Raw genomic sequence first — 15,606 nt, forward strand, 5'->3', positions numbered from 1 at the left:
TCTCAATATGTCTTGATACTGACTGCTAAGGCCATAAGGCAACAATATAGAAGAACAGGTATCCATGGCGAAAAGTGATTCGAAACCGCACGAGTGAGTTGGGTATACTGGAGGTGAAGGAGGAGTTCAGCGAACGGTCTGGGCCCAGAGGCAGGTCGGTCAAACAGGCGGTATCCTTGCGCAAAGGAGTGAAAGAGGAGAGACAGTTGCGATTGTGTGCTGGGCGTTGAGAGGAAGCTTGTGGGTGGGGTAGGCCTACGACGAGGAAGGCACGACCTGATCAGCCATGCGGACGACGACCTCGGAACTGTTGATAGTAACTGTGCTGCCATCGGCATGAAGCATCCGGTACCTAGGTAGTATTTCTTGCCCTACAGTTGTTATCGCAGACCCTGCAATCGTGGCATCCTCAACGACATTTGCAGTATGCACACCCGATGTCACTATCCACACTGTTGTCACCATGGCACTCACAACAATTCCATCGCCAACACAGACGAGTGCTCACCATCATCACGCTTGACTGGATTGCAGGATTAGGTTAGGTATGAAGACGAGACAAAATGAACGACAGATACAATGAAATCAGTTACGTTACCAAGCTGGACATCTGGTGAGCACCCCGCTACGCCGCGTGCCATTCAGTGAAGGTAGCACAGCCTTGCGCGCTCATTGCAACAGGAACAGTCCAGCATGAAAGTGAGGTAGACGAGCTTGACGCGTTAGATGACAACGCAGCGCGTTGTCCAAGAGGACCCCGTGTCAACGAAAGAGAACTTGATTGGTAGGCAGGATGAACACACAGTGGTGTCATTAGATAGTCTTGCGCGGCATGACACCATATGCGGCATAAAGGTAAGCACATTGAGAGGGTTTCAATGTTGAAGTGCCTGACAGTGGTGAGGAATTGGTCTAAGGAGTGATGGGTGGGGCCAGAGCTGAGTCAGCAATCGCCCGCGGGCGCGCCTCGGCTCACGCTACCTATTGCGCGCCTCTGGAGTAAAGTCGCGCCCACTGATCCTTATAGCATTCTAGCATCGCATCTCATTGTATATCCACCGCAACTCCATCTCGCGCTCGATACCTGCGATGCCCTGGATCCTACGTGCACCCTTCGATCTTGACACACCGTGCGATGGGACGCCATTCAGCTGCAAAAACCGCGGAGGCAACACCAGCAGCCACAATGCTGTAGTCATGCAACACCCTATATCATGCAGCTGCGCGTGTCCAGTAGTATCACGAGCAGAGCAAAGCTGTCCGGACCGGTCAACATACATGGATCGGGATGAGAAAATGGCTCTTACAAGCCAATCAAGCACACGAGGTGTGACAGGGCACGGCTGAGTTTTTGGGGCCGGCATGGTAATCCTGCTCTCAGGATATGCGCGGTAGTAACAGCCGTGAGAGCGCCTATGCGACGATAAAACTGGCGGATGCCCTGCTCAACCCTTGCGATGCACCTCCTAAGGACTTAGCGTCAACATTCTGAGACTTCCGACCGATTTTGTGTATACTACAACATGAAATTCGGGCACAAGAAAGACGAGCCGGCCCCTCCAGATCCGGTCTTCGATGAAGATGAAGATCTCAGCGAAGTTTGGCCACAAGTTGTGCGACAGTATGAGGATACCACCAAAAGGAAGCTGGATGCAAACACGACCTTCAACAGCTTCCAGCTACAGATTGACGCCGATATAAGAGAGTCTTCGACGAAAAGCCATCAAAACGCCAGAATCGTTTTGAACAATATCGGGAATTGTCTTGAACAGTTTGGTTGCATGGTCGCACAAGTGGCGGGTGTGGTCTTCGGGCCCGCTGCGCAATGCTGGAATGCTATCAGTTTCGTCGTTCAAGCAGCTCGGAGCATTAGCGGTATGATGGACGGGTTCGTCATTCTGATGGAACGCTCATCGGCTTTTATTCGTCGCCTGGTGAATTTCATGGAGCAGAAGGTCGGCGAAGGTGGGTCCCACCTACCACGTGTTCTGCGAAGGCCAGCATACAACATTCTCTCTCAGTTCTTGAGCGTGCTTCGTTCTTCATACAAGCTAGCTACCAGCAAGAAAGAGCGGTGGAACAGATGGGCTGGAATCGTTCTTTTCAACTCCGACGATATGGCAGAATCGCTCAAACTGATGGAGGATCAAATCCAGGAGTTCACTAAAGCCGAGGTCGATGATATACTGTTTGACGTCAAAGGGCTTGCAAAGCACCTTGTCGCATCGGATGAGGAGAGAGCTCGCTATCATGATGAGATAAACGACCATTTTCAGACGGTGTACAAAGTCAGCGATCAGATCCTAACCGTTACTCAGCAGATGAAGACGACTTTGGATGGTCGGGCTAGCCAGGATCAGCAAGAAAAGAATCTGGAAAAGATCGCAAAGTATCTGGGTTTGAAGAAGCCTGGAGAGTGGGAGACTTGGAACAAGCGACATAGCGAGCTCTGCAAGACGCATGTACCGGGGACGGGAGAATGGCTCAGTCAAGAACAACCCGCATTCGTGCAGTGGGCTGATCTAGGCAGGCATGACAAAACCGTTCTCTTCCTGAAGGCTGACTCCGGCTTCGGCAAGACACATCTCTTCAATCATGTCGTTTCGCATCTCGAAAAGAACCGCCGGGCTGCACGTGGTCCCGACCAGGCTTTTCTCGCGTACTATTACTACGGAGATGACAAGGACGACTCCCTCGAACGATGCATTGGATCCATCATCTATCAGTTTGCATTTGCGGATGTTGCATATGCTCAAACCGTAGTAGCGGAATGCGCGCAGCTCGCAAGCGTTGCGCGAGCTGAAGATCGATGGAACAAACTGGTTTGGGGATTGCAGCGTGTCATGAAAGGGACGTACTTCATATGCATGGACGGCTTCGATAGCCGTGGTCAACTGGACACTGCAGAGATGATGATATCCGCTATCGCAGGTCAGGCTTCCTCTTCAGCCAAGTCAAATGGGGTTTCTCTACGTCTCTTCATATCAGGAAACGAGGATGCGCTATCTGACGTCTCACCAGCAAGCAAAGGTGTCGACGTTATCCTTCTTGGGAAACGTGGAGGCCCTGAAGAATCCATGAGACGTGCAGGCAGCGACACAGACATAGCTTCAGACTTGCTGCCAAACGCGAGCGATTTGAGAGCTGTCACAAGAGCTAGGATTGAGGAGGTTTGCAAGAATAAACCCGGCCTGAAGGCTGTTCTTGATGACTCGAACATCGAGCTTCTGCTCGAAGGCATCCGCGGAAATTACAGGAACCTGGAGGCCAAGATCACGGAGATCAAAGCTTGCGACACGAAAGGAAATGTCCAGGAAGTTATCAATAACACGGGCGCTGACATGAACGCCGTCCAAAGAAACAGGATCAAGACTCTAGACGATCTTCTGACTTCACGTCAGGCTCGGGTACTCAATGAGCTTCTGGTGTGGGTTGCAGGGTGCATCTACCCACCATCGATCGAGCTGCTCAAGAGCATTCTCTTCTTTACCATTGGCGAGGATTTTCTCCTCGCCGATCAGATCACCACTACCTACTCCCCTGTGCTCATGATTGACGAGGAGAATAGAGTGAGATTTAAGGACGGGCTCAGGGAGATCTTATCGACGAGCGCTTCCTCAGGAGCCGAATCTGCACTCTTCCAGTTACGTGGCGAAACAATCAGTGAAGGCGAAGTCGGTCTTTGTCGCCGGTTCATCAAGAATGTCTGTGCTACAGTGGATTACGACAGGTTCGGGTTTGATGAATTCTTTGAAGCCATGGCAAAAAAGGTACACATTCACCTCGACGACGAGAATGCCGTGAATGTCACCATCATTGACATGTGCGTCAATGTTTTGCTCGACGGTCGGAAAGACAAGAATCTCGAAGCAATGCGCGAGTATGCTTCGATGTGGTTCTATGAATACGTCAATACCCTAGTCAAGGTGCTCGATGAATTCGAGCCGAGAAGGGAGTTCATGACCAGTATTGGAAGCAAGCTGATCGACTTGCTTTACGATTCCAACATGATCGATACATGGTTCACCAACAAGAATTTGGTCTCGATGAAGTACGATTTCCTCTATAAGGACGAGTTCATCGACCCCTTGGTGACGCTGTTGCAACATTCGCAAGTGGCCAAAGGCTATTCGAAAGATGAGCAGAAGAGTGAGTGGGTCAAGTCTGTAACTTCAGACGCAGCGAGCAACTACTCCGTTCTCGAGCGCATCGCAGCGCGGCTAGCCACACATTGGTTTAGCCGCTCAATTGGAACGTCAAACGAAGATTATCTTTGGATCTCATGGGGAATTGTAGCTAAGGCAAGTGTCTCTGAACTATGGTAAAGCTTGGCTGATGACAAAAACCAGATATTCAAACCGGACGGACCTTTTGAAGAATGGAATCCGCCTTCAAATGCCGACGTTGAGGAGTACATCTGCTGGGTAAAAGATCACAAGAATGTCGACATCGATAGCTCCACCTGGGATTACCGCGTGGGAGCTACATACATCGTCTTCCAGCACTACAAGGAGGCCATTGTTGCGTTGGAAAAGGCGGAGCAACACTCTCCGACGAATTGGGGACTGTTTTTCAATCTAGCAAGGGCCCATGAGAACCAAAAGGACTACCGCATGGCACTTGGATACATACAGAACTTCAAATCGCTCAGCAAGATGTTCCTTGAGACGAACAATTCGTACAAGGAGGCCTACTGGGATACGCTCAAGAGGGAAGGAGACTGCTATCGGGAGTGCGATGACTACGACATGGCCGTGCAATCTTACCAGGAACTTTTGAGCCAGGATGTTAGTGAAGCATCCGCTGGGAGCAGGCTCCACTTACACGCACTTTTGGGGCTCTTTGAAACCTGGAGCAAAACGAAGAGCTTTCAATCTATCATTGATCTCATTCGCGGCTGGAAAGATGCGACATCCAAGGGTCGTGGACCGACCTACTGGCTGCGAAAAGCATCACGCGAACATGCCCTTCATAGATACATCATTGTGGCTGCAAAGCAAGTTGGTGCCGCAGAAGAGATCATCTCTCTGTACCAGCAGGCCATCGATTACAACCCGCTGGATAAACCTGCTGTCGATGGCGAGCCAGGGATGGACCTTTCTGCCGAAGCAACCACACAACTGCAGTACTTCCAAGCCGACCTCATATTCCATGGAAGCGGGTCCAACAACGATCACCTCCGGAGTATACAATTCTGGGAAGACATTGTCCTACGATCTGATGACAACCCAGCGTCGTATGTGACAGCAGGGAATGCGGCTCGCAAGCTAGCTCTGGCTCTTCTTGACGTGGCAGTTGCGAAACTCGAAGAAGCTCCTTCGAGCTGTTCCGAAGATTTCACGATCCGATTGGAGAATCTCGTCAATCAAAATACGAAGATAATCTGTTACCTACGTCAAGGTTGTTTCGACCCTCGTCTCTGTTTGGCTCGATTATATTGCGTCAAACAGAACCATACATCAGCCTCCGCGCAGGCGCAGGCTCGGCTTTACAGTGTCTTTGACAAGTGGCCTGAGGCTACTGACGATGCGTCACTCGCCATAAGGTTCTCAAACCTCGCTCAGACTTTGACTGTCCTCGATAAAGATGCTGATGCCGTTGCAGCGTGGCAGGCGATCGGACCCTACCAACCGTCGAGCACGACGAATGCGAAAGCAAACGGGCCAGGTGCTGGAGAGCTTCCGCAGCCAATATCTGAGCTATCCAACACGGACGGTGTGCCGGTGACTTCTGACAAGAACTTGGAAGACGGTCCAGCAGAATCTCCATCAACTACGACTGCGACGAAGGCGTACCTCACAGGAAATAGTTGCGACGGAGGCTGCGGGACGGAATGGACAGACATGATAGCCGACTGCTGGGTGTGCAAGCACTGTCTCGACGTCCAGCTATGCCAGGGATGTTACAAGAAACTTCTGGACGACGACCTGCACCCTCTCATTTGTAACAAGAATCACAAGATGCTGTTATTACCGCCCTTTGACTGGGAGGCGTGGCGCACTACACCGGCAGACATGATGATTGTGGACAAGCAGCCCGTACCTCGCAAGGACTGGGTAGACAGGATACGCAAAGAGTACAACGTGCAACAGGCAGAAATTGATTTCATCAAGATAGAGAAGGCTCGGGAGTTGAAAGCTGCCAGTATCATTGCACTGACTGCAGTGCGATGGCGTAACAGGGTGCAGAGAATTAGGGCCAGCAGGCCGGTGACGGCGCGTACGCTTCGTCGAGCCGAGCCACTGAGATAGATGTTTGGTGCGAGATCAGCTTGCATTTGTTCATTTTAAGATAGTAAGGTATTCTGGATGAGAGTAGATGCGCAGCTAATCGATGCGATCAAAGATCGGTTCATGGTATTACCTGGATTACAACACTCATTGAACAGAGCACCGGTGCTGGTTTCTCTTCTTCTCCTTGAATCGCTCCAACTCCTCACGACCTCCTTGTGCCTCCCAACCCTCCACCCACTCTATAAAGGTTGGATGGTCATATTTTCTCGCTTCAGCGAGTGCAGCATCCGGATCCGCGCCTCGGTCGAGTAGAAACCATGTCAGCTCGCGTGCATCTGTGTCTGGTCTGCCAACGCCAACGATGTATTCTAGTGGCGTCCCCATTTCTCCTTGCAACCATTTCGTATCGCGCGGAAAGTCCAGCTTGTTCACATCCAAGCCCACGGTATCAACTAGATGGCGCACCATTGCCATACGTTGGACGTAACGCGCCCTGCTCCGCCGTTGCCATTCCTCGTCTTTTTCGGGGTCATCCGACCCATCATGACCCAACGCTGCCATGAGAACCGCCCTATGAAGTGTACAGGGTCCCAAGGGAGCTCTTTTGGCACGCAAAAACTCAAACGTTGCGATGTCGCCCGTCTCCGCGACCTTTTGCAGTATAGGCCTCTTGTACAGTAGTTCTCCAGGCGTAGTAAGTTTTGCGCCATGCTTTAAGCACCATACGAGCTTTTCGCGGTCATGGATACAAGACCACACGAACGGATGATGCCAAGATCGAGGTTCTCCTGCCCAGTTGATGTCCCAGCCATGAGCAAGCAAGACTTCCAGAGTTGCAATTTCAACCTCTTTACCAGAGATGTCGATGTGCTTGATGCTGACGCCGTGTTTGATAAGATAGCGAAGAGCTGGTATCGAGTTCTTCTTTATCGCAATGGCTACGACTCGTTCATCGTCGCGTCTCTTCGCGTTGCCTTGGGCGTTGATCCTGACCTGCTCGAATAGCTCTAGTTCGTGGTTGTGGATCGCGGTATCAAAAAGAGTCTTCACATCTTCTGCCTGATACATCTTGGGCATGCGCGATTGGCAATGTGATAGAGGCTTGTACACTTTTGATCGCTGCTATCGCACTCTGCGATCGTTGGATCGATAACGTGTCGGGTACGAAAAAATGGGCAAAAAAGAAGATGGCGCTGGCAAAAACATACAACAGCCGGGATTCGCTTCTGGTCACCCACGAAGCTACTAGCGGGCCGGTATCTTGCTTAAGTACCGCTGAGCGAACGGGAAGCGCTGGGGTCAAGATCCTATGGTCGTATGTGCAAGTTGGGGCACTTGAAGTGTATTTAACCGCGCTGCAACAGGCTGAGATCGATAGAACGAAGGGTCGTGGACGAGAGCAAAGGTCTAGGATATTGTACTGGCTCGCGCCGGGTTGTTTTGCTGGTGTGGGTAACTGGTGGCGTGCTATTGCGTTGAGGAGCCCTTGAACTGGGTATACTGCGGTCGTGGGTTGGGGGTGCAGGTATAAGAGGGACCGACTCGCAAGTGAAGAGGACGGCAGGGTTGACTAGATGCTACACGTTAGCATGCATGATGCGGGACATGTCTCTAATGCGTCTAATCGTCCCAAGACCTCTGTCGCTGCGAACGTTGTCGTTGCGCAGTCTTGCGCGCCGATGTGTGCTTCCTATACAAAGGTGCTAGGTAATGGCGTCTTGACGTGAGCAATGCTGTCTGAGTACTATACAGGCAACGCGTATGTTAAATGCATGCTGTGGTGCTTAGGAAGGGAGTGTGTCGTTGAGAAGAAGATCGCACTCGTGGGTGGCCGTGCCGCACGCGACAGGAGACACGTGCAAGACCCTGGAAGTGACGATGATCACGTGCTTACTTAGCGCGTCAATCACGCGTCTCAACACCCCCCGAGGTCCGCTCTCGAGACGAGCTCCATACGCACACCCAATGTTACAGTCACGCTCCATGCTGCGAAACTAGGTGCTGCTTCGGAATGGAACACTTGACTTGAGCCGATTCAATCATTCGGCCATCCCGGGGTCTGTCGCTCTCAGCCATAAGTATGGCCTTGGACATGGGCGTAGCTGGAACCCCTTCACTCAAGGCATCCCGCCTGCATCGCAAGCGCATGTCCAGTATACCATACTAAGCTACCTGACTGCATATTTCACACCGCGCACGAACGAGCCACTACCATGGCCGACCTCTCGAGAGAAGACCTGCCGCCTTCCAATAGCCCCCACCTCGTCCTTCGGCACCCTACCGAAGAAGAGTGCACGACGATCTCGATCAATACCTCCATCGAGTGGAAAGACTCGCTTTCACTCGCACAATACTTGAAAGAAGGTCAATGGCTCGCCACGGTCCCTTTAGCCCGCGATGGAGGCATGACAACATGGATCTTGGTTCACCAGGATAAAGCTCCAGGCGAGCGTCAGATACTATGCTCTTGCGAGAGTTTCTCCAAACGCTCACTCACGAGCGATATGAGCGGCGCTATCAGCGAGAACATTGTGCATGGCGTGGCCAGCGTCTTCTCCCCGAGCGAGTACCGCGGCCGAGGGTATGCGGCGCACATGATGCGTGAATTGGCGAAGACCATGCATACGTGGCAAGCAGAAGGATATCCATGTGTAGGAAGCACGCTGTACTCCGACATTGGGAAAGAATTCTATGCGAAACTAGGCTGGCTCCCAACCTCCACCAATTCGCACATCGAGCTGCAACCCTGCGCCATCGCGTGGCCTTCGCCGGCTACATCAGTTATCGAGGAAGAGATAGGAGATTTGTGCAAGCGGGATGAAGACTTGGCTCGGTCTCGCATGGCAATACCTACGCAAGAGGCGAAAACTCGTTTTACGATCATCCCAGATCTTGACCATATGCTCTGGCACATATCCAAAGAGGTGTTTGCGACGAAACACCTCTTTGACCGGATACCTAATGCGAAAGGAGCGATAGCTGGCCCGCCCGGCAGCCAAGTCTGGGCAGTTTGGACGCATCGATACTACAGTCATCCTGACGCAAGCACGTCACGCAACGTGCTATACATACTTCGGCTAGTGGTCGAGGTCGATGAGACTGCGACAAGGCTATCTTCCGATGCAGCGAAACTGCCTGAGCCTACCATGTACGAGCAGCAGGCAGTATACCTTCGGGCGGTTTTGCAGGCAGCCCAGGCCGAAGCCAAAGAATGGAAACTCGATGTCGTCAAGCTCTGGGATCCTACACCCTTGGTTCTAGACATACTTGCTCAAAGTGGGCTTGATTTCGAGGTTGTAGAACGGAAGAACGACAGTATTGCTAGCCTTATTTGGTACGATGCAGATGGTGGTGTCAGTGACGAGAGGCCCTTGTGGCTGAACAACGAGCACTACGCGTGGCAGTAGGAGTTGGGAGGCCTGATGCCGATGACACTCGAGTTTTACATCTAGTGTCCATCGCACGGCACAATGCGAACACAAAATCAGAACCCACCAAGGTTGTCATCTTAGCCGTCTCGGCTTCCACGCTGGGGATCGAACCGGAGAGCAGAGTACTCTGGTGACTCTGCTTATGTTCTTGCGGAGTGCATATCATATGGGTCAGTCGGCCGCTTGTTCGATGCGATCACACTGTCATCTGGCCTGCTCCACCAACGCCATGTAAAACCAGGTCGCAGAAAGTGTCGTGTGGTGCTATTGAGAAGGCTGAAGCCCGGGTGGGTAGCGACGGTGTGGCCGTGTGGGGCTTCCACCTCGATCCCGGACCTGCAAGCTTGAAAGGTCCTCGTTCTCCCACGACGCGCCTGAAGGTTTCCCATCGACAACAGAAATCCTACTTGCACGCGCTCACCCAGAGCTCTTATAGCAAACGAACAACTATTAGGTGCGAGTTTATTTCGAATGATCGTTCCGCTCCCCCGATACCACGCCTTATCTCGTGCTCATCTTTGGCTTCTATCACGAAGCCTTGGAACGGAAGCCGCGCATTCAGCAAGCCCTGCCGCGACTGCTTCATTCGCCTTTCCACACACCTCCGAGCGCTTTTCACTATGAATATAGCGTATAACGCAGTATTTTCAGGCAGCAGCGTCACGTGGCTCGCCTGCATGGTGAGGCGTTTGATGTTGGGGGCCGGTACTTCGGTGGTGTATGTATATCGTGTATGACTGGTCAGTGTGCCGTCAAGTCCATCATCCGAAGAGACATACATCTACTACTCATTGGCAGCCTTATAACGCCACTCAGCCATGCGCCGACCGTACTCACAAGGCTGCGCTACTGCGGTACTTATCAGTCTCTTGCCCTCGCCCATGCCGACAACCCCGCAAGTCAACGCGATTCATCATTGAGGCATCTATCATGGGCCCATATCAGTATCGGCCACTCGATGAGACCAAAGGAGAGCTGCGCCTGCTCAGACTGCAGCCTGCGTCTCGGGGAGAGGGCATCGAACTTCACATACAGCACGTTCCTTTGTGCGACAGCCTGAAGATTGGTCCGATGCCAAGCGCTTTGACACAAGTACTGGAAACTTTGCCTCCCGGCTGGACAGTATACGAAACTCTAGAGGGCCATTACCTGTTTGAAAATACTGTCCACGACTGCTGTTCTTGGACTCACCCAGATGATAGCGTCCCGAGAGGCACGTACACTCGCAGCCGGAACAACGTCAACCTGGAGTATGCCTTCGAAGCACTGTCCTACACATGGGGGAACGACACCGAGACCACGCCGATACACATTGTCGATGTCGCCCTTGGAACAACCGGAGACCTTCTAGTTCGTCCGAACCTTGCAACGGCGCTGCAACACCTCCGCTACACCGATAGGGAAAGGGTGCTCTGGATAGACGCAATCTGTATCGACCAAAGTAATCTCCAAGAGCGGGGAAGACAAGTGAAGCGCATGGATCAGATTTATCGGTTCGCGAAGCAAGTGAACGTCTGGTTGGGCCCTGAGTCAAAAGAGGAGGACAGCGGGCGAGCTATGGAAATGCTTGGCTACATTGGAGCTCAGGTCGAGTATTCTAAGGATCAAAGCTATCTCGAAGCCCCGTCCGCCAAAGAGAAGGGATGGTTTCGCCCCGATGTGGAGATACCGCTCGCAGACCAGGAAGCTACTGCTATTCGGCTTCTACTCGAGCGACCATGGTTCTCAAGGCTTTGGATTACACAAGAGGTTCAGTTAGCGAATGAATCAGCTCGACTGTATTGCGGGCGCGATTCAATCTCCTGGTATCACTTTCGCCGAGCGGTTCTCGCTCTGGACGTTAAACAGAACCTCAACGCCCTTCTACCTCTACCGTTACTTGCTAAAGTCAGCAACCTGGTCTTCTATAACAGAAGCACGCCTTCGCTAAAGATGCTCTGGGCGACGCGACGCGCTCAGTGCTTTGACAGTCGCGACAGGATCTATGCCGTTCTGGGGCTTTTAGAGCCGCGCTTCTCCATGCTGGTGAACCCGGATTACAACATCACTCCAGCGGCGACATACCAGAGAGCCTGTCAAACCTGGCTTGAGGCATATGATAGGCTAAGCTTCCTCGAATTCTGCGATATGCCAAAAGGTGGCTGCAACGGGCCATCGTGGGTGCCGGACTGGTCGAAAGCACTGCCGCGAGAACCAATGACCTTCAGCCGTTTCGCCTCGGGTCAAAGCTGTGCTGGAGGTGCACGAATCATCGACGACAAGATTCTTGAAGTCGTTGGGGTGCACTGCGGCGCGATCTCATGGGTAGAGGAATCAGAACAACGAGAAGGGCATGGAACGTGGGAATATTGGAGGCGCATTTCGAAAGAGGTGATACGGTTTGACGAGAAATTTGACGAGTCGAGCAATGTCCAGCTTGATGCTTTCGTCGCTACTCTATGCGGAAACCGCGTTCGTGAAATGTACCCATCCCACATCTATTGGCCGACCGTATCGCAGTGCAGAAGAACCCTGGAGTCAGCAGATGGGGGAGGACTGAGAAGAACGGAAACTGGCTTCGACGCTTTTCAGAGTAGTGTACAGGACTTCACCCATGGGCGACGCTTCTTCAAGAGCCAGGATTACATCGGATTCGGCTCCCAATCGATAGCAAAAGGTAAGATGCGTTCACTGGAAAACACTTGAAGACCCAACTAACAGCGAAAGGCGACATCATTGCGATATTGTTAGGCTTTGACGCACCAGTGGTCCTCCGCCCCAAGGCGAATGGCCACCATGCAATTATTGGAGAGGCTTATGTACATGGTCTAATGAACGGCGAAGCAATCCTTGGGCGACTTCCATGTGGCTGGCGAGCACAAGCCTATCGCAGCCATCAAGGCATCATGTTTCAAAACTTCAAGAAAGACTCGGATGACGCAGTTATGGATGACCCACGTCTAGGACCATTATCGGCGGAGTTTGAGTGGCGTGACCAGACTGCTCTTCCCGAATTTGATCCGCGATTGTCTCCCAAGGCTCTGAAGTATAGGGGTGTCGATATCCGGACCTTTCACCTCTGTTGAGGATTCATGGCCTGTACGCGCAACCCAAGATATACAAATAATGTTCAGGGCGTGCTTGTCACGGTGGGGCAGTCAACGCCGTTGAAGATACAATTTTGTAAATTGCCACTAGGAATAGAGTATCAAATACTACTCCCCTTGGTACCCATCTGGATACTTGTCAAGAAGATCATTTTCCTTTCCACTTCTCCCCACTCACACTCGGCTCAATCAACTCCATCAAAAAGTTCTCCGCCTTCCCCTTCTTCACCACAAAACTCGGCATCGCAAAGCCCATAACCTGTCCCACTCCACCTCCCGGGCCCACCGGAATGACAATCGTGTCTTTCATCGGCTTGTATTCCTTCTGGCTTAGAGGCGAGGCCGCCGCGAACGGATTCAAGGCACCCAGAAACCCAGGCTGTGGCTCAGTAATTCCGAGGCCCTTGGCAATGTCGACGCCAACGCTAGATGCAACGGTGGGCGTCATGGCGTCGAGTTCAATGGCCGTTTTGTGGCTCCCGGACACGACGTCGCCGATCACGTATACGTTTGAGGCATTCGAGACGCGGAAGTAGGCGTCGCGCGTCGCGACGTGTGATTTGCCGTCGAGCCAGGTCTCGGGGAGCCAGGACGTGTTGATGATGCGCGGGCCGGTGGCGTTGATGAAGACGTCTGGTGATTCAGTGGAGCCATCACTTAGCTTCACGACGCCGTTCGTTTCTGTCTCAAGGCGCGTGTTGGGTCGGATGTTGACGCCCAGTTTCTCGAGGGCTTTTTGCGCTTTGGTGCCCATCGCGGGTGGAAGACTGAGGAGCAGACTTGTGCCGGGTGCGAGGATGGTGATTTCAGTCTTCGGGTGTGCGACGGCGATTTCGCCGGCTGTCTCGACGCCCACGGGGCCTGCACCGGCGATCAAGACAGTTGTCGCGGTCGCGAGAGAGGCGTGCAGGGCAGTGATGGCTGCCTCACTTTTCTTGTGGTCATCGTGGAGGGTCCAGATAGGGGAGGCGGATGTTGTCCCAGATGCGATGATGAGCGAGTCGTATTTGACGTCTTTTGTTGCGTCGTCAGTCTGCACCGCCACGCTTTTCTCGGATTCCCTCACGGCGGTGGCTTTGCCTTGGACAAGGGTGAAGACGCCATGCTCGTACTGCTCGAATGCTGCGGCGAGCGACTTGAAAATCTTGTCGTGTGAAGCTTGAGTTTGGTTCACGATGGCGCGTGGGGACGCGACTTTGAAGAAGAAGTGCGTATTTGGTGTGACCAGGGTTATGTGATAGGTGAATTCTGCCTGGGCTTTCTTGAGGGCCGGGAGGGTATTGCGCAAAAGATAGTGAGCGACATTGACGCCGCCAAAGTTGCCGCCGACAATCACAATCTCGTGAGGTGTTTGTGAAGACATGGCGAGGGTAGAGGACCGGAGAAGAGTCAGGTTAGAGTTGTGGTGATCAACTTTCCGTGTTGAGGTGTTCGCGGTTGCGACTGCTAGTACAGCGTACAAGTCTTATCTAGGTAAGATGTACGCTAATTATCGTCTAAGGGAAGTCGCGAAAACACATAAACCACACGCTTGCTGAGCAGCAGTCGAGGTACTTACAGACGAGGGCCAAGGCTCGGATTTCAAATCACATGCCAAGCAACACCACAGCATAGGTAAGCGGACGAACTTTCGCTAGATGTTTAGCATGCGGCAGGGCTTTGGATCATGCGACTTCAATTTCGGCGTCCGTTCTCCATGAGCAGTCCCTGTTCAGACAGGCGCACTTTCGTAATTCTTTTTGCCAGCTCACAACAAGACGTCAATGTACAAGCCAAGAGTGATTAAAAACGCAAGAAAGTCTGTACTCGTCAAAATCGAATTGACGGTGAAGTAGAAGAGATACATGGTGAATTTGGATACTCCGGTACAAATTCCTCACTCTCCCTGATACCCATCTGGATACTTATGCAGGAGTCGCTGCATATCCGCAATAGCCCTAGTATACGTCAGTGAATTTGCATTACTAGGAACCCCTTAGCGTACATTCTGCGAAAGTCGCTCTTCTCAGGATATAACGCGGAAGCGCAAAAGTGTCCGCTTCTTCGCAGAGTCAGCAGTAAAAAGATGAGCCACAGAAACCTAACTTACATCGCATAGAGCACGTTTCGGTCTTCATAATCGCACTCTGGTGCTGATATAGGGAAGAACTTGTGATACTCCTGCATCCACTCTCGACCGAGCTTGTAACGAGGAGTGGCCATGCTACCGATGTCGTCTTTACAAACGAAATCACCACATCAGCCTCGATCCAAGTGTTCTATTACACTGTCACTTACACTCATTATGCCCCCAAAACACAGCCGGGTCAAAGTACACCGGCTCACCAGTAACCGCATTGGTACCTATATTACCGCACCAGATATCTCCATGGAGCGCAACCGGTCTCAGTTTGCGACCGTGCGTTCCTAGAGGCCGAAGCAGTCGCGGAATGACCTTGTCTTTCAGACCAAGCATCAGCTTCTCGATCTCTTCGCTCGGGCCCTGCGATGCTAACTCTTGGTCGACGAATGACTGAAAGCGCCGGCTGTACAGTTCTTCCCATGTTTTGCTCCACGTTGTGTCCTGGTACATGCTGCCTTAGTGCGTCATAACCTCGTATCCAAATTTCTTGGGCGATTTTGGGTCTGTCATGCTGTCGTGATGCAGTTTAGCCAGCATGGCAGAGAATGCGCGGATATCAGGGAGGTCTGCGGTCATCTCCATGAACTCGGCTAGGTAGAAGTGTTTGTTGGGATCTGACTTGTATGTTCCCCAATCGATGGGGCGAGGTATTTCTTCTAAGTGGTGTACAAAGTCAGCTTCTTTCTGATATCGGGTAGGCGAGAATACTTGCCAGGTGTATATGCATGCAATGT

General features: G+C 52.2%; 4 protein-coding genes across 4 annotated transcripts; 2 read left to right on the forward strand and 2 right to left on the reverse strand.

Annotated features, from left to right (window-relative positions):
- Window positions 1–1,523: 1,523 nt before the first annotated feature.
- On the forward strand, window positions 1,524–6,251 carry J4E93_003629 (uncharacterized protein; the record flags this gene model as incomplete). Its single annotated transcript, XM_049341563.1, has 2 exons — window positions 1,524–4,234; window positions 4,328–6,251. 2 exons carry the CDS (start codon window positions 1,524–1,526, stop codon window positions 6,249–6,251), a joined length of 4,635 nt encoding a protein of 1,544 aa, XP_049201068.1.
- A 126-nt stretch (window positions 6,252–6,377) lies between these two features.
- J4E93_003630 (uncharacterized protein) lies at window positions 6,378–7,310 on the reverse strand (the record flags this gene model as incomplete). Its single annotated transcript, XM_049341564.1, has 1 exon — window positions 6,378–7,310. The coding sequence occupies one exon, from the start codon at window positions 7,308–7,310 to the stop codon at window positions 6,378–6,380; it is 933 nt and encodes a 310-aa protein (XP_049201069.1).
- A 1,136-nt stretch (window positions 7,311–8,446) lies between these two features.
- On the forward strand, window positions 8,447–9,640 carry J4E93_003631 (uncharacterized protein; the record flags this gene model as incomplete). The annotated part of the gene is made up of 1 exon (XM_049341565.1): window positions 8,447–9,640. One exon carries the CDS (start codon window positions 8,447–8,449, stop codon window positions 9,638–9,640), a length of 1,194 nt encoding a protein of 397 aa, XP_049201070.1.
- A 3,258-nt stretch (window positions 9,641–12,898) lies between these two features.
- Window positions 12,899–14,113, reverse strand: J4E93_003632 (uncharacterized protein; the record flags this gene model as incomplete). Its single annotated transcript, XM_049341566.1, has 1 exon — window positions 12,899–14,113. The coding sequence occupies one exon, from the start codon at window positions 14,111–14,113 to the stop codon at window positions 12,899–12,901; it is 1,215 nt and encodes a 404-aa protein (XP_049201071.1).
- Between the last annotated feature and the right edge of the window lie 1,493 nt (window positions 14,114–15,606).

The sequence above is a fragment of the Alternaria ventricosa genome, assembly GCF_023758065.1.
Source record: "Alternaria ventricosa strain BMP 2768 chromosome Unknown scaffold_5, whole genome shotgun sequence".
In the NCBI taxonomy this organism is placed as follows: Eukaryota; Fungi; Ascomycota; class Dothideomycetes; order Pleosporales; family Pleosporaceae; genus Alternaria; species Alternaria ventricosa.